The following is an 18,338-nucleotide window of genomic DNA, read 5'->3' on the forward strand; positions in this document are numbered from 1 at the left end:
AACCCCAAATTAATAACATTTTGGGAATTTTTAATTTGATGGAGTTTAATCAATTCTGAAGTATTTCAAATTGGTATTTGATTTTTATCAATGGATACTAGATAGCGTACTCTCACATCACCATCGTTATGCGACTAATAAGAAAATTAAATCATAAAAGACAAGTAGTAGTCATACATTAGGGGTTAAAATGATCACTAGTGGATTTAAATTAAGCAAATGACCAAAATTATATTACAACCAGGGTGGGACCTGATAATGGTTTTGATGAAAAACAAGACACACTGGGTAGCTGATAGATGATGGTTTTGTTTATGATTGGTTGAAAATTCATTCAAGAGAGATGAATATACAAATAAAATATATTTTAAATCATATAACATCACATCATATAACATCACATCTTGATCAACTAATTTCAAGGATCAAGATGTCAATCATATTAAATGATTCGATCAATCACATGGGGTGGATCTTGATAGGATCATTGGCTGAATCCAATACACATGATTATTAACGAGTGTATTAGGCTGAATGGACATTATTCTAACCTACAACTACCATCGGCAAGGATAGGGAGTTAATATGATGCATCAAAGAGGAGAGGAATGGAAATGGATGGGTTTGATGTCTATGTTAGGGTTGTGTAGATAATGTTTGTGGCCTCGAATGTGGGAGAAGATGAAATGAGGCAGGGCTTGTGGGGGAAGAAGTGAAGATTAGAGGAGTTAGAGGAAGAACTGGATGGGGGGAGGGGAAAGAATTGAGTAGGGGCTACAAGGACATGGGAAGTGGAAATTCGAGGAGAGCCCTTGCCTGGTAGGAACCATAGATGGTAGCCAGATAGCAAAGGAGAAAGTGGGGCTGTGGTAGGGGGTTATAATAAAATAAAATTTAGGCAGGCCCATTGATCGGGATGATAAATTAGACAAACCAGTCACTTATCAGCCATCAATTGAGGACCACATTCACCAGAATTGTTGATAAAATCAATTAGTGGGACCATATTCACCCAAATTGTTGGTCATTTGTGGATATCTTCATCAACAACATTTTGTCTTTTATTCAATCATGTAGGAAAAATAAGAAGATCCAGTGTTAAAAAAATAAATATTAAAAAAACCGTAATTGACTGGAAGCTATTTTGAGTATTTTTGCATATTATATACTTGAATAAAGGATCCACATAAGAAGATTAAAAAGTTTCAATTTTTTTATGAAAAGTCTTTGTTATTTCGTAATAGGTAAGTTGTGTAGTATTCACATCTCTTTCCTCTATACAATTACATGCTGAGGTAAGTCCACTTAATCTTTCACTCATTAGTATTTACATGTTGATTTAAGTCCACAAACTCTTTCCTCTTGATAACATGTAAATTATTGATTTATTTCTGGGGAATTTATTCATGTTTATGCATTAAAATAATTATAAATGTGTGTTAGCAACCTTTAAGTGATTAATACTATTTTTAGAGTTATATTCTGATTTTTTGGATTTAATCATACTTTAAAGGAATTTTCTGACATCATATTATTAAAGGACTTAATATTCTGGTTCATAATATATTTTTTGAATTTTTTGAGCTTATATTCATGGAGATATGAATTTTCTAAGTCAATATATATATTTATTAAAATTTTCTGACATATTATTCATTTAATAATTATTCTTGGTACATTTCTTGCCTTAAATACATGCCCCGCCATGTATCACCATTCCATTTGATCGAATGGTGTCCAATAAAAAGCGTCTGCAATGATTAGCTGTGTGCTAATCATTGTGAAAAAGTGAAATTATGGCATTGCAATTTGCGATGTCATAATGCACCAATCATTGTTTCACAATTATATATTTTATTCGCAGGAGGCGACACAGACAAATAGAAAAAAGGAGACACTTAGATCATAATAAAAGTGATTCATACACCAAATAATAATAAGTAATAATAAATAATAAAAGAAGGATAAAACTCAACATTTGCAGTGGTATATGTGGTGCACATGTATACCATTATAATTCATTAAAAAGAGAGATAAATGCTAATGTGGCATGCCGAAAGGCATGCCATGACAAGCAATCATTGGGGAATTTTTCCCTTTTTTCTAACATGAACGCCATGGCTCATAGGGTCGCTCACTAGAAGTCAGGTGAAAATGGGGAATATTGTGACATGGAGCGCATGATTTTTCGCCTGCATAAATATCCATTAATGATATTTAATACCATTTTTTTGTCTTTCTCTCTTGCATGTACACGTGGCCTTCTCAAAGTGCACGGTTGCGGTAGACGAGGTGATTGCTCCAATCATTGAATAACTGATGATTGGACATCTCAACTAGCAATGGAAAATGAGAAAGTGTTAGTTCCAATGATGAGGAGAGAGAAAAAATAGACAACTAGGATTGGTCCAACTTCAAAGCTTGATATTTGACAATCCATAGGTCTGATTGAGCTGAAATTTTTAGGGATATTTCTTGTTCACCCCCCATTTCCATTGATACCCTCTGCTCTATAACTAGAGGCATAAATCAGTACCAAATTCATACTTAAACTTGTTTCCTACTCACGCGGGCTGATTGAGAGATAGTGAGTTTCTTAGATCCATCACGCATGTTCTTGGTGTCCTAGATGTGCAAGCAGAGGCAACCAAGAAGAGGGGGAGCTTCCCTGCCCTCACAAATTGCTGTGATCCTGGTGGAACATAAGGATCTAGAATAAGTATCCTCGCCTTGCGTTGTTCTTTCTCGACATCATCATTAGCTTAGAATAATTTCACTACCACATCTACCCATCACATCACCTCTGTACACTCTCTAAATCAGATCTTACCACTTTCGCATCATTGTCTGATCATTAACTTGTTATTACCTGATGCAGAATGAGGGGTTGGAATTGAGCCACCATTCTGACGTCAATTAGGTGGGTGAACTCGCTGGGATGCAAATGCAAAATGTGTGGATACAATTAAGTGAGAAGTACCACTTGACTTCAAAGTACCTCGTCGACCACTAAGTTACGGTAAGTGGGGCCTGGAAATGTCACTCGACTCTTAATGACCCAGATGTCGGGTTGAGTACCGACGGTGAAAGCACGCCTATTGCCGTTTGTGCGTGCACCCTAGACGAGCACAACTAGGGGTGTACCGATAGAAGTCCTAGCACTCAGAATGATGAACACGTTCGAGAGGTACTAAAAAGAAATAAAGGAATGTTCAATGGGTAACTGCAAGCGTACCTACAGGGTCAGGCCCCGTTGTTCGGATATTGGCGACGTGAGTCGGCATGAACCCATCTGTGTTGGAGATGTCGTTGGTCAGGCACAATGACAGTGACCTGGGAAGTTTTTTGGCAAGCAGAGGGCTCGTAAATGAAACAAGGGTGGCGTTAGTGCACAACGTGACAGGTTAGCTAGGCCGAGAGCGCGCGTGAGGTTGCGACTCGGGTGCTCCCTTGGCTTCCACATATGTGGATCCGACAATTGTTGGCGATGCATGAACGGAGGCACGAATGGCGCCATGGTGTCTACAGTGTTGACGTCATGGTGATGGTACGAAGGCAGAGCACGACTTCCTTGACGATGGTGGCGCAGCGGCTTGAGCGGTGTGAGGAGTGGCGTGATAGCACGGGCATGGGCTGAAACAGCAACAATGGCGGCGTGATAGCAGCAGCGTTCGTGGAGGAGGCACAATGAATGGCGGCAGCGCCGCTTTCGGCGATGCGGCATTAGGTGTAGTGATGGAACCGAATGACGGAGGCAGCTGTGGCGGGTGCGGTTGTGGTAGAGGCGCAACGGGCACGGGCAGTAGTGGCAGGTGCGGGCGAGTGCGTCGAGCACACAACAGGCACAGGTGAGACGGCGTGGGGTGGAGGTGATGCAGGGTGCGGGTGGCGGGGGCCTGAGCTGTGCACGAAGGAGAGCGGGCCAGAACGGCGAGCGAAGCACGGGCTGTGGCAGCGGATAGGCGGCTGCTATACCGAGGACCACAAAGCGATGAAGCGACTATGATTGCAGTGCGAAACGCGTGGCGGTGGTGGATTAGGGTTTCCCAGGAGAGATGATATTTGTAGTGGTAATTTTTTAGATAAGTGGAAATATAAAATTAATGATACAAATGAAAAAAAACTGACTTTTTCTTCCTTTTTTTTCTCCCTCTCTCTCTCAACGAGGGGTGCCCCCCTTTTACATAAGGATGTCATATGGGCTTCCCTCTAGACAGAAATGAACCCATACATACAAACACGTAGCCTCACACATACGACCTTCAAAACTAGAGATAAAAAATAAAAACATGACGACGATGACATCAACTTCTGGGGACCCGTTGAGTAGGATGAATACTTGAAGGCCGGGCCTCACCTTCATCCCACACTCCACGAGCCAGAAGATATTGATCTTTAGTGCTAGATGATCCCCATCATTACCTTAGAAGAATTGTTCTACCTCGCTCCCATCATTCTTTGCGTTATTTTCAGTTCATCCTTGCACTCACTCGATCTTCTCAAATCTTAATTATCACTATCTTGCCTGGAATTTTCTCCTCAATTTCATATTTAGTATGTATCTAATCTCATCACAATAGTTACTATATTATGAATTTTAAATCCATATTCACCTTTCCCTTTGGAGATGATCCATAGTCATCACTAGCTAAAATTACTAAGTGAGTACAGGTTTATATTTTTATTGTGTAATCTCAAAAATAACAAGGATGAATGAAAAACTTATTTTTTTAGCCTATCACCTATCCACTATTTTTTCTATTATATCAACATGTTGTTCCCCTATCTACTAGTATCACAAAGAAGTAACTCCATTTTCTCTTTCCCCCTCTTCTAGTTCGATATAGAACCAAATCCACTATCTTTCACCCTTCTAGTTTGATATAGAAGTCCACTTTTTTTTCCTTTTCTTCTAGTTCAATATAAAAGTAACTCCAATCTCTGTTTCCCTTTCTACTATTTACATGTAGAAGTAAGTCCACTAACTCTTTTCCCACCTACTATTCCTACTCAGAAGTAAGTCGACTTTTTCTTTCCCTCTCTTAAAGTTCCATATAAAAGTAAGTTTACTTTCTCTTTCCTTCTCTTCAAGTTCCATATAAAATTAAGTCCACTCTTTCCATCACTACTATTTACATGCAGAGGTAAGTCCACTCTCTTTCCCTTTCTACTATTTACATGTAGAGGTAAGTATAATCTTTTTCCCTCTCCACTAGTTATTTTAAGAGGTTTGTCCAATATCTCTTTCCGTCTTTAATATTCCCATGCTAAGGTGAGTCTACTTTCTATTTCTGTCTGTAGTTTTCCTTTGTTGAAGTGACTCCGCCTTTTTTCCCTCTCAGTAATTCACATGTAGAGGTTATTCCACTATCTCTTCCCCTCTCCAATTGTCATCAATTGAAGTGAGTCCACCTTCTCTTACCTCCTCAAAGTTCCATTTAAAAGCAAGTCTACTTTTTATTTCCCTTTTCTAGTCCCATTTAAAAGTAAGTGCACTATCTAATCCCACTCTACTATTTACATGCAGAGGTAATTTCAATGTCTTTTCCTCTGTAAAAATTACACATCAAGGTTTATCCAATATCTCTTTCCCTTCCCAATATTCCCATGCTGAAGGGAGTTCACTTTCTCTTTTCATATCTACTATTTACATATAGAGGTAAGTCTAGTGTCTTTCCCTCTCTACAATTTATACATAGAGGTTTTCCCAATATGTATATTCCTTTCTAATATTCCCTGTTCAACTAAGTGCACAATCCGTTTCCGTCTCTACTATTTACGCCTCGAGGTAGGTTCATTGTCTTTCCCTTTCTACAATTTACATGTTGAGGCTCATCCAATCTCTCTTTCCCTCTCTAATATTCCAATGTTGAAGTAGTTTTATTTCCCTCTCTGGTACTTATATGTAGATGCTAGTCTAGTCTCTCTTCCACTCTTGACTATTTACATGTAAAGGTGAGTCCACTTATCCCTTTCCCTCTCTAATGTACCCATGTTAAAATGAGTGCACTCTTCCTTACCCTAGCTAATATTTCCATATCCACTATTTACTATTTTGAAAAGGTCATGTCTCTTTCCCTCACTACTACTTCTAGAGGTTAGTCTAATATCTCTTTCCCGTTCTAATATTCCCATGCTAAAGTGGACTCCACTTTCTCTTTACCTATCTAGTATTTACTTGACAGGTTAGTCCACTGTCTCCTTCCCTCTCTTCTAGTTCTACATAAAATAAAGTCTACTCTCTTTCTCTCTCTAATATTCCTACGTTGAAGTGAGTCCAATCTCTCTTTCCCTTTCTTATAGCTCCATATAAAACTAAGCCCACTCTCCAATCCCCTCTATCATTTACAGAGACATGAAAGTCCACTAGCTTTTTCTCTCTCTACTATTTAAATGTAGAGATAAGTCCACTATCTCTTTTCCTCTGTTTAAGTTCCATATGAAACTAAGTCCACTTTTTCCCTCTCTATCATTAACATATAGATGTCGGTCCACTATCTCTTTCCCTCTCTCCAATTTACATGTAAATGTTATCTCTCTACTAGTTACTTATAGAGGTATGTCCACTTCCTCTTTCCCTTTGTAGTATTTACACATAGAGGTAACTCCACTATCTTTTTCTCTCTCTAAAATTATACATGTAATAGAGGTAACTCCATTGTTTTTCCCTCTCTACTATTTTGCATGTGGAGGTAAGTAACTCCACTTTCTCTTCTCTCTCTTCAATTCACATGTAGAAATTAGTCCATGCTCTCTTTCCCTCTCTACTATTTACTTGTAGAGGATAGTCCACAGTGTCTTCCTCTATCTACCATTTACATTTAGTGGTAATTCCACTCTCTTTTTTCTCTCCAACATTTACATGTAGAGGTAACTCCACTATCTCTTTCTCTCCATACAATTTACATGTAGAGGTTAATGCATTTTCTCTTTCTCTCTCTAGAATTTACATGAAGATATTAGTCCATTCTTTCCCTATCTACTATTTACATGCAGAAGTAATTCCACTATCATTTTCTCTCTCTAAAATTTACATGTAATAAATGTAACTCCATTGTCTCTTTCTCTCTCTACTATTTTGTATGTAGAGGTAAGTAACTTTCACATGATTTCTGTCATCAATAAACAACATATAAACGTCAGAGATTATTGCGTCCACTTCTTCCATTGATATCCTTGATTCCCCAAAATTGTCCAATGATTTGACAAAACAGTCGTGTCTCACAACTCCATTCATCTTGTCTCCACTCCTATTGTATATGGGTTTACATACAATACCAGTGAGCAATGCTTCTGGAAAAGGAATAGGAGGTTGATACTCTTCAAGATGAGGATGGGTGTGTTCGACATGACCTTCCTCATCACTTTCCACCTTTGCTTCCATCTCATCATGAAATATGAACTCAAAAGTAGTATACCATTGGGATTGTTATACCTCATATCCATGTACTTCAACTTCACAAAAATGTAAATTAAATATTTCAGCAATCTCCATCTTAATATTTTTCATTTTCTTGACAAAATAATCTTCCTCAAGGGGACCGCTTTCTGCTAATAAATCCTTAAAAAATTTACAAACATCTTTCTCCATATGTAAGATCCTTAAGAAGTATTCTCCCCTTTCATAAAAATCATTTGCTTTCATAGGAAATCCTCTAATCATATTATAAAGTAGAATGATTTTGGAAAGACAGTCATGTTTGAAAGTATCCTCATAATAAAGAAAATAATTCATCATAAACTGGTCGCTCTCCTCGGAGTCATCAAGCTGAGAAATTTTCTCTTGAATCATTTCAAAGTCATTAACAAATACATGTTGCCCTTTAGAAATTGAAGATGATGCATTGTACAATGAACTTGTAGATGATAGTCCTAATGATGGTGATTGTCCCAACTCATTGTGTGGATATTCTAAAGGGCACATCATGGGAATTATGGAGAGCAAATTTAGGGATTGTTGCCTCTATAGATTGTGGATAATACCAATGCTCATGAAAATTGGGGAAGGCCTCATTTGAATGGTTACAATCATACATATAAGGATCGATGCCACAATATTTTTTCATCATGATGCAAGGAATCTCTATGATCAATACTATAATCAGATTGTGAATTTTCATAAAGACAATGGTCATGGTGATAATTTTGATGCAACTCATGATAATAAGAACTTTTCCCATAATAGTGAGACATGGTTGCTTCATATGCTTGGAAAATATTATCTATTGTAAGCAATAAAATATTATCTATTGTAGTGCAATAATAAAGATTAGATGAATAATAAGCACTTCAGAGAAAATTAAGACAAAAAGAACTTGAACATAATATTAAAGCACTCAATTTATAGAAATAAAAACCAATTGAAAATTTCCTTAGCGTTGCTTCCCCGGCAACGGCGCCAATTGATAAGCTAAAAATAGGGGTGGATTTTTATGCAATTTTAAACCCACTGTCGTTGTCAAATTTAGCTTATACAATAAAATTTATAAAACCCTAACTTAAGATGTATAGTGATAAGCAAAGGTATCATCCAAGGGAAGCTAGTAAGGAATTCAGTTTGATGATTTTCTTGATAATTCAACCCTAATTAGAGTTAATTTGATCTTCAATGAAGATCAAATCAATTTAATTAGACAAGGAGGTTAGAGAGGGGGGTAGAAGAGATGAGAGGAGTAGAAGAAATAAGGGGCTCTAAGTTGAATTAATTGATCAAATTGAAAGGACCAAAGAATTCAATTAGAGAGATTAAGAAGAAAATTTAGATGTGTTTTGGTTGGTTCTCTAGGTTCGACAATTCAGTAATAACTACTCTATTGGATAATGAAATGGAAAATTTAATCTCCTAGAATGTTAACCCTTTTATGAGTTTTTTTTATAGTTTTCTTTTATATGCACTTGGAATAGCTAGGAAATCTCTCAATTTCTCCTCTCAATACTAGTCAGGGCTTGTACATTCCGCTCAAGCCAAGTTATTTAGAAGTTCAGACAGGGATCAAGAAGAACGATTAAAAAATGCAACTAACAACATCCAAAATACACCAAAAGTTCAAATACAAACAAGAAAAGGTACCAAATAGGTTGATCCAAGCTGGAGCTCCTCTTTATCTTGCAGCTGTGATAGAGCACCATCAAGAATGAGCTCCCCCTCTCGAAATTTAGCTTTTATACTTAGATTACATGGTAAAAATCATCATTTTACCCCCATTTAGTAGTTAATTTTTATCTATCAGTGTAGGCTTGATCTGAATGATCCAACCATAAGATAGAACGAGGGGATCAAGACGAGCAAATCCATAAAAAAATCATCTCAATCGAACTTCAGGATCAAAAGTTATTAATAAATGAACTTTAAACCAATTTAAGCCATTGGATTTAAATTCATTTATTTATTCGTTTCTTTTTTTAACACGCCATGATGTGTCGCCCTCTCATTGGCAGGCGCATTTTGAATTCTCTTTTTTGCAGAAAAGTCCTTTAGAAAGCCTGGAATTGCTACTGGATGCCGCCCAAAAGTAATTGTGTATATGCCCCTTGCGCATTCTCTCTCCTCTGATTTCTCATAAAAACCATTAAAAATACTAAGTAATTGCAATAAAACCCTATAACTGTTTAAATAATTGCTTTGCGCCTGCATACATGACTGAGAGCTGTTTTTGAGGTCATAATTGCAACTAAAATTTACGAAAAGCCCTTGGAAGAGTAAAAATTGTTTTAGAACTCATTTTCTCATTATAAATATATCATTTTCCCCTTTAAAAGTTCATTTCTCACTTAAATAAATCTCGAAAAATCTAATTAAATCTTAAATAAATCCTAGAAAATTCTATAAAATTCAGTACTTCATCCCCATAATGATTAAGCTCGAAATTAAAATTTAAACCTGCAATTTTCATTTAAAAATAATTATTTCAAGCTCAAATAAATACCATAAAATTCATAAAATTAACAGAAAATTAGGGGAAAATCAGAAATCACTTGGGAACACTGAATATATGTAAATATATGATAACAACCCCATTTTAAGCTCTTTAAATGCATAAAATTGTGCTAATAGCATGAAATAAAGACCAAATTCAGGATTTTATCACTCCACTATCTCATTCTCTCTCTTCTATGTACATGTAGAGGCAAGAAACTTAATTATTTCTTTCTTTCTCTACAATTTTCATTTAGAGGTAACTCTACTCTTTCTCTCTCTCTACTATTTTGCATGTAGAGGTAACTCCAGTATCTCTCTCTCCCCACTATTTACACCCAAAAATAACTCCACTATCTCTTTATCTCTCCACAATTTACATGTAGAGATTAGTCCACAATCTCTTTCACTCTCTAAAATTTCCATGCAGAGGTAAGTCTTTTTTTTTATTGGCAAAAAATACGGTGCTCGGTACATCCAACCTTGCGGTTGTGCCCGTAGACCGATCCAGCCGTGCCCTAGATGCCACCTAGGGAGATTTTATATATAAGTAGATTGTTTATCAGCGTTTATAGGCGTGGAGCGAGCATAAATATCCCAATTACACTCAGATCCCACTTGTCCACGCCCATGTGCAAGAAAAAGGGAAGATACATAAGTGGTACCTAGTAGGTGCTTGGAGAAGGTCGGTCTTGTCGGCGTCTCTCTGGATCCCCCCCGCGGCGGTGATGATGCATAGAGTGTGCGGATGCTTCCCTGCCGTCGACAGGTGGCATCGATGAGGTGCATGGCGAGGACATCAGTCAGGCGAGAGAGCAGCGAGCGCTCCCGCCTCCCATGCTTCATGCAATACGCCCATCGCGTGAGATGATTATTCGGGCCATCAGGAGTGTGTGGAGCCGATGTAGCGGATGCGATGCTTGGAGTGTGCGAAGTCCAATCCGTTGTCCGCTGATGTTAACGTTGAGGTGTGCAACAAGTCGGACTATCTGGCAAGAAGATGAGCTCTCCCACCTCTAGCGCTCCATGTAATCCGCCACTCCCTTGGCCCCTCCTTCGACTGTGTGCGACGCGTGCGAAGAGCCGGCAAGCCAAGGCGTTCAACGCGATAACATCCACGCGCTGTCGGAGGGAGTTCGTGAAAAGAAAGGAAAAAGGAGGTAGGGGTTCGTGTGTGTACCGTGTGATTGGTAAGGGCATATGTTGTTTGATTTCTCTCGCGTAGCTGTTGATGAACACTAGTTGTGTGAGGGCGGCACCGCATGATGTCCTGCCATATGCACTCAAGCCGCCTTGGGAGCATTTGCCTGCACGAAGTATGTCAACTAATACTTGTGAGTCTGATTCTACAACAATATTTGTGAAGGTTTCATTCCTCGCAGAGAAGTAAATCATCACGTATCGCCATAGTTTCGGCTACTGTATTAATCTGGATGCCATAAAAGACCGAATACGCAAAGATAATACTCCCTTTATGGTAATGGAGGATACCGCTTTCCCCATCTGGTCCTGGGTTCCCTTTGGCCGCACCATCCACATTCAGTTTGAGGGTGTCGATTGGCGGTGGTTGCCAATGAACAACCTGTAGCCAAATGCGAATGGAGGCGAGGGTCACCGAAGTGTCCCAAGAATGAAAGAGGTCGCATGCAAGGGCTGAACTGTGGGCGCAAAGTGGTAGAAGATGGTGGGTGTGCTGTACCAATTGCTTGACTCGTTGGGAGTTCCTACAAAACGAGACAAGAAGAATTTCGCCCTTTTCGTATCTCCCATAGTAAGTAAGCTATGATGACGTGGAGGATGGGGATCCGTTTAGGGCGTGTTGGCGAGAGATACATCTTGCCAAAAAACTCTAACGGTGTCAGAGTAGAGGAGGTACCGAGGAGTGGACGCCAATGGCGTGTGAGGTAAGTCCACTGCGTCTTTCTCTCTTTATAATATACATGTAGAGATAAGTAACTCTACTATCTCTCTATCTAGAATTTACATGTTGAGATTAGACCTGTCTCTTACTCTCTCTACAATTTACATGTCACTACAATTTACATGTGGAGGCAAGTAATTCCACTGTCTTGTTCTCTCTCTATAATTTACACGTTGAAGGTTAGTGAGCCCACTTTCTCTTTTATCTCTCTAATAATTTACATGTAGAGATAAGTAACTCCACTATCTTTTCCCCTCTCCACAACATACATATTGAGGTAACTCCACTCACTCATTCTCTCTCTATAATTTAGAGGCTAAGTAACTACACTTTCTCTTTCTCTCTCTACAATTTTCATTCTGTTGAGGTCAGTCAGTCCACTATCTCTTTCTCACTCTAGTATTCCCACATTGTATTCAGTCCACTCTCACTTTCTCTCTCTAACTTCTCCCTCCTTGTGTTCACCATTATCCCTCTTTCTCTCTAACTCACTTTTTCTCTCTCTAACATCCCCATGTTGAAAGAGTGAGTTCACTATCTCTTTCTCTCTCTATAATTTAGATGTAGAGGCTAAGTAACTCCACTCAAGCTAAGTAACTCCACTCTCTCTTTTCCCTCTTTAATTCACATTTTGTAGAGGCAACTCCAGTGTCTCTCCTGCTCTCTCTAATACCCCCATGTTGAAGAGAGTCCACTCTCTATTTCTCTCTCTAACTTCTCTCTCCTTGTGATCACCATTCTCCCTTTTTCACTCTCTAACTCACTCTTTCTCTCTCTAACATCCCCATGTTGAATTAAGTCCACTCTCCCTTTCTCTCTCCGACTTCTCCCTCCTTGTGATCACCATTGTCCCTCTTTCCCTCTCTAACTCACTCTTTCTCTCTCTAACATCCCCATGTTGAATTGGGTCCACTCTCCCTTTCTTTCTCCAACTTCTCCCTCCTTGTGATCACCATTCTCTCTCTTTCTCTCTCTAACATCCCCATGTTGAATTAAGTCCACTCTCCCTTTCTCTCTCCAACTTTTCCCACCTTGTTATCACCATTCTCCCTCTTTCTCTCTCTAACTTCTCCCTCCTTGTGATCACCATTCTCCTTTCTCTCTCTAACTCACTCTTTCTCTCTCTAATACCCCATGTTGAATCAAGTCCACTCTCCCTTTCTCTCTCTAACTTCTCCCTCGTGATCACCATTCTCCCTCTTTCCCTCTCTAACTCCCTCGTTCTCTCTCTAACTCCTCTTTCTCTATCGAACATCCCCATGTTGAATTGAGTCCACTCCCCCTTTCTCTCTCTAATTTCTCTCTCTCCTTGTGATCACCAATTCACCATTCTCTCTCCTCCTCTCCCTAACAGCCCATGTTGAAGTGATTACACTCTCTTTCTCTCTCTAACTCACTCTTTCTCTCTCTAACTCATACTTTCTCTTTCTAGCTCTCTCATTCTCTCTCTAACTTCTCTCTCCTCCTGATCACCACTCTCCCTCTCTGCTCTCTGATCCTCTGAGATCGACGGACAGCCACAACCCAGATTCTCTCTCTCTCTCTCTCTCTCCATCTTTCTCTCTCTTCTTCTCTCTCTCTCTAGCTCGCACTCCGCCATAGCCATTGCAGCGAGCTTCCACCGGAGCTTCAATGGCGGTCAACCTCTGCCATCGCCATCCCGCCGACCTCGCCAAGCAACCTCTCCCCCTCCGCCGTCTCCTCCTCTCTCCTCGGCGGCGCCTCTCTTCTTCTCCCCCAATCCCTTCCCTAATCCCCTCTGCTCGGCTTTCGCGCTCCACCAAGCTTGCGATCTCCGCCGCGGCGTCGGTTTCTTCGCCGGAATCGTCGTGTTCTTCGTTCAGGGACCGAGATCCGAAGGAAATCGACGTTTTGGTGGTGGGATCGACCGGTTATATCGGGAAATTCGTGGTGAGGGAGCTTGTGAAGCGCGGATTCAACACCGTGGCGGTGGCTAGAGAGAGAAGCGGCATCCGCGGCCGCAGCGATAAGGATCAGACAGTGGCGGATTTGGGCGGCGCCGCGGTCTGCTTCTCCGACGTCACCGATCTTGAAACCCTAAAATCCTCCGTCAAAGGTCAGTTTCAAACCTTAATTGTTATCTTCGATTTCATCCTTGTTGTGTGCAGTTCGTGATTTTTGGTTAAATCTTTGGTATGTTGATGCGGAATTTCATCAATTTCAAAAACCCTAGTTGTTTTCTTCAACTTCTTCACTGTTGTCCGCTGTTCGTGATTTTTTTGTTATAACTTTACTCTCTCGAAACCCTAAAATCCTCCGAATTTCATCAATTTCAAAAACCCTAGTTGTTATCTTAAACTTCATCCTTGTTGTCCACTATTCGTGATTTTTGGTTAAATCTTTAGAATAATGATGGAGAATTTCATAATTTTCAGACCTTAGTTCTTATCTTCAATTTCATCCTTATTGTCCACAGTTAGTGATTTTTTAGTTAAATCTTTGGTATCTCGATACCCTAAAATCCTCCGTCAAAGGTCAATTTCGAACCCTAGTTCTTGTCTTCAACTTCATCCTTGTCGTCCACAGTTCGTGATTTTTAGTTGAATCTTTAGTATCTCGATACCCTAAAATCCTCCGTCAAAGGTCAATTTCAAACCTTAGTTCTTATCTTCAATTTCATCCTTATTGTCCACAGTTCGTGATTTTTAGTTAAATCTTTAGTATCTCGATACCCTAAAATCCTCCGTCAAAGGTCAATTTCAAACCCTAGTTCTTATCTTCAACTTGATCTTTCTCGTCCACGGTTACTGATTTTTAATTAAATCTTTAGTATGTTGATGGAGAAATTTATCAGTATGCTAAAGATTGGGATGCCTTTTGTTGAATCATATGATCTTGTTTTCATCATGTTTGAACATGTTCTGACGATGTCCTCAACATCAACATATCTGGATAGCGGTCGCTACAGTGATGAAATTCGTCTTGAGATTTCATCAGTAATAACAGATGGGCTTCTTGATATTATATTAATAATTGCATATGTTATGTATTACATGGGCATCTGCCTTTATCTGGATGCATTTTGTTGAAACTTATGTTCTTGTTTTAATCATGTTTTAATATCTTTTATCAATTGATGAAAACTTTGCTCTTTACTTCAAATTCGACATGTTCTGACGATATCATCTACATCAACTGCTAAACACTATATCTTAGAATTCACCTTAACCGATATCCGGATATCGGACGATGATACCAGATATCGGTTGTTACAGTACAGATGTCCGTCCTGAGATTACATTAGTAATATCAAACGGGTGTCTTGATAGTACATTAGTAATTGCATTAGTGATACTACATGGAGATCCGTCTTCATCTAAAGATTTGGATGCTGATGTCGGATATCAAAGATATTGGATTTTCTGAGACCTGTTGTATAATTTTTACTACAGTAGTACAATGTTACGATACTATGTTTCAGGTTTATATTTCATAATTAGTTTGCACGTTAGTTGAAGATAGATATGCATCGGGTCAAACAAAAACGCCTAGGCATATTCCTCTGTCTCAATCAATCATTTACAAACTAAGTTGCCGCGAATTTTATATAAAAGTTTTTTTTCCCAAAACTTCTGGATAGGGGACATGTTGTCTTAATTGTCTTCTATATCCCAATTTCCTCAATTAATCCGTCCTGAGATCCGATATTGTCATTCTAACTGTCTTGTCCAACTTGTCATTGTCAATCGCCGACAGTCCATTGATGATGACGAGTACTGATTTAAAATTTCAATCGGTAAAACCTTTTTGGCCGTTTTTTTAACGTCATTCTGTTCAAATATGCTCTATAAAAGGCGCACGCAGCAAAATCGACGTCGTCGTCTGCTGCCTTGCCAGCCGCTCAGGTGGCGTCAAGGACTCGTGGAAGATCGACTACGAGGCCACCAAGAACTCTCTCATAGCAGGTCGAGACCTCGGGGCCTCGCACTTAGTCCTCCTCTCTGCGATCTGCGTGCAGAAACCTCTGCTCGAATTCCAGCGAGCGAAGCTCAAATTCGAGGCAGAATTGGAGCAAGAAGCGAAGAACAGCGATGGAAGCTTCACCTACAGCATTGTAAGGCCCACCGCCTTCTTCAAGAGCTTGGCAGGGCAGGTTGAAACAGTCAAGGATGGGAAGCCCTACTTCATGTTTGGAGATGGCAAGCTGTGCGCGTGCAAACCCATTAGCGAAGAAGATCTCGCTTCGTTTATTGTCGATTGCATCAAGGACGAAGACAAGATCAACGAGGTGTTGCCGATTGGCGGGCCCGGCGAGGCGTTGACGCCATTGCAGCAGGGGGAGATGCTGTTCAGGATCTTGGGCAAGGAGCCCAAATTCTTTAAGGTGCCAATTGGGGTGATGGATTTCGCCATTGGCGTGCTCGATTTCCTCGTCAAGATCTTCCCGTCTCTCGAAGATGCGGCGGAATTTGGGAAAATTGGGCGGTATTATGCGGCGGAGAGTATGTTGATTCTCGATCCCGAGACCGGGGAGTACAGCTCGGAGAAGACGCCGAGCTATGGAAATGACACTCTTGAGGATTTCTTCAGGCGGGTGATCAGGGATGGGATGGCTGGGCAAGAGCTTGGAGAGCAGACCATCTTCTGAGGTCTGCTCTCTCTCTCTCTCTATCTCTCTCTCTATTTCTCTCTCTAGATGTGAACAAGAACAGTGAGGCTGATCAATTTTTTGTAAAGAGGTTGGAGGATCAAAATATGTTAAAAAGGAAAAGGTCTGCTTGTGTGGTCTTATTTCCCATAAAAAATAATAGAATTGATGGGATGCTTTCATTTTTACTCTTTCTCTTTCTCTCTCTATCTCTAGCTGTGGGCAAAAACAGTGAGGTTAATCAAGTTTTTGAAAAGAGGTTGGAGGGTCAAAACATGTTCAAAAAGGGAAGAGGTCTGCTTGTGTGGTCACATTTCCCATAATATTAATAGAATTGATAGAGGCTAGGTGTGTCAAATTTTCTATTTTTTTCTCTCTAACTTATCTTTCTTCTTCTACTTCTACTACTACTACTATTACTACTCTCTCTCTCTCTATATCTAGCAGTGTGAACAAGAACAGTTTGCCTGCTTATTTTTTCTAAGGATATTGGAGAATCAAATGATGCAAAAAGAAAATAAAAAATGAGGTCTCCTTGGAAGAACTCACTTCCCATAAAATCATAGAATTGATAGATTGATTGCTTCTTTCAGTTTTCTATCTTTGTCTTACTAGCTTGGGTATCTTTTTTTTTTCTTCCTCTATCTATCTCTCTATATCTTCCTCTCTCCCTATATATGTGAATTAGAGCAGTGATTGGGGACACTTTCTTTAATAGGTTGGAGGAAATGTTTCAAAATTTGGGGAAAAAATTGAATTTTGGGATTTTGGAAAGTGTAACCATTAAGTTGGCCTGTGGTGGAAAATTCAAGTAAAAAAAGGTTAACATGTTGAGATTACTGTAAAATGTGAACTTTCCTGTTAAGAGTAAAGGTACACAGCAGCAACTCTTTTTATTTTTTGAAATAATTATATGATATGGACAATTTACCATCATTCTTGTAAAAATATAAATCCACTCTAGAAGGTCATAAAGTTAAATTGATTAACTGAGAAAATTAATTATGAACTTTAACATTCATAAAAAAACTTGAATATTTAATTCAAATATCTTAGACCTTTAGTTTTTAATTATCTCAACGTTTTCAACCTTATCTTAAATAAAAAGGTTGAGTATTTAAGTTGTCGTGTGTTGGATTATTTGTTGGAAAAATACCTGAGTGGTATTTATATGATGACAAAATATTCCTTTGATAAAAGAGAGAACCCATGAAAAAAGTTAGGGATTATCCCAAGCCCATGTAAAAAATTAATTTTTGCCCATATTTCTTACCTAAATATTTTGACAAAACAGTGTTTCCTTAGATAAAAATACACAGTTAAATTTTGAGATACCATACTTGATGGAGGACCATCCAGCAGGTCAAGTTCAGACTCGTCAACAGCCGCGTTGCAGAGCCCGAGCCGATGTGAAGAACCCGAATTTCTGATATCAGATTTGAGGACAGCTTCCTAGCGTCGTTTCCGTCTGGTATGTATCATTTCCTTTGACGCCTTCTCGTGCCCGACCCTGGCATGCGTTGTCTCCCAGCCACATCTTCCTCCTAGTGTTTGTTCGGCTACACATCATGCCCTTGCTCGGTCACCGTTGCTCCGATCCAATCTCGGTGGCGCCCTCAGTAGTAACTGGCCCCCCTTGGCGCATCGCCCTGCACGCTCTGCTGCCCTTGGGTGCTGTCTTCCAGAGAGCTACCCTCCACAATGACTGTCTTGATTGTGATACCCGCCCCCCGCCCGCAATCCTCACCTGCTGAGTCCTCCCTTGTGTCTTCCACGCTCATCACTGTCCAGTGTGCAGCCCTTCGCGGTGCTGCCATCGCCTTTGCCGCACCTGCGCGCGGTCCCCTGTTATCTGTCCACGCCCATAATCGTTCCTGCCCCGGGTCTCCTAG

General features: G+C 39.8%; 1 protein-coding gene across 1 annotated transcript; it reads left to right on the top strand.

The window, feature by feature from the left end:
• Positions 1-13,220: 13,220 nt before the first annotated feature.
• On the top strand, positions 13,221-16,634 carry PCB2 (NAD(P)-binding Rossmann-fold superfamily protein). Its single transcript, XM_078589123.1, has 2 exons — positions 13,221-13,914; positions 15,653-16,634. Exons 1-2 carry the CDS (start codon positions 13,470-13,472, stop codon positions 16,444-16,446), a joined length of 1,239 nt encoding a protein of 412 aa, XP_078445249.1. The 5' UTR covers positions 13,221-13,469; the 3' UTR covers positions 16,447-16,634.
• The last annotated feature ends 1,704 nt before the right edge of the window (positions 16,635-18,338 follow it).

This window comes from Wolffia australiana, chromosome 17 (genome assembly GCF_029677425.1).
Source record: "Wolffia australiana isolate 7733 chromosome 17, ASM2967742v1".
In the NCBI taxonomy this organism is placed as follows: domain Eukaryota; kingdom Viridiplantae; phylum Streptophyta; class Magnoliopsida; order Alismatales; family Araceae; genus Wolffia; species Wolffia australiana.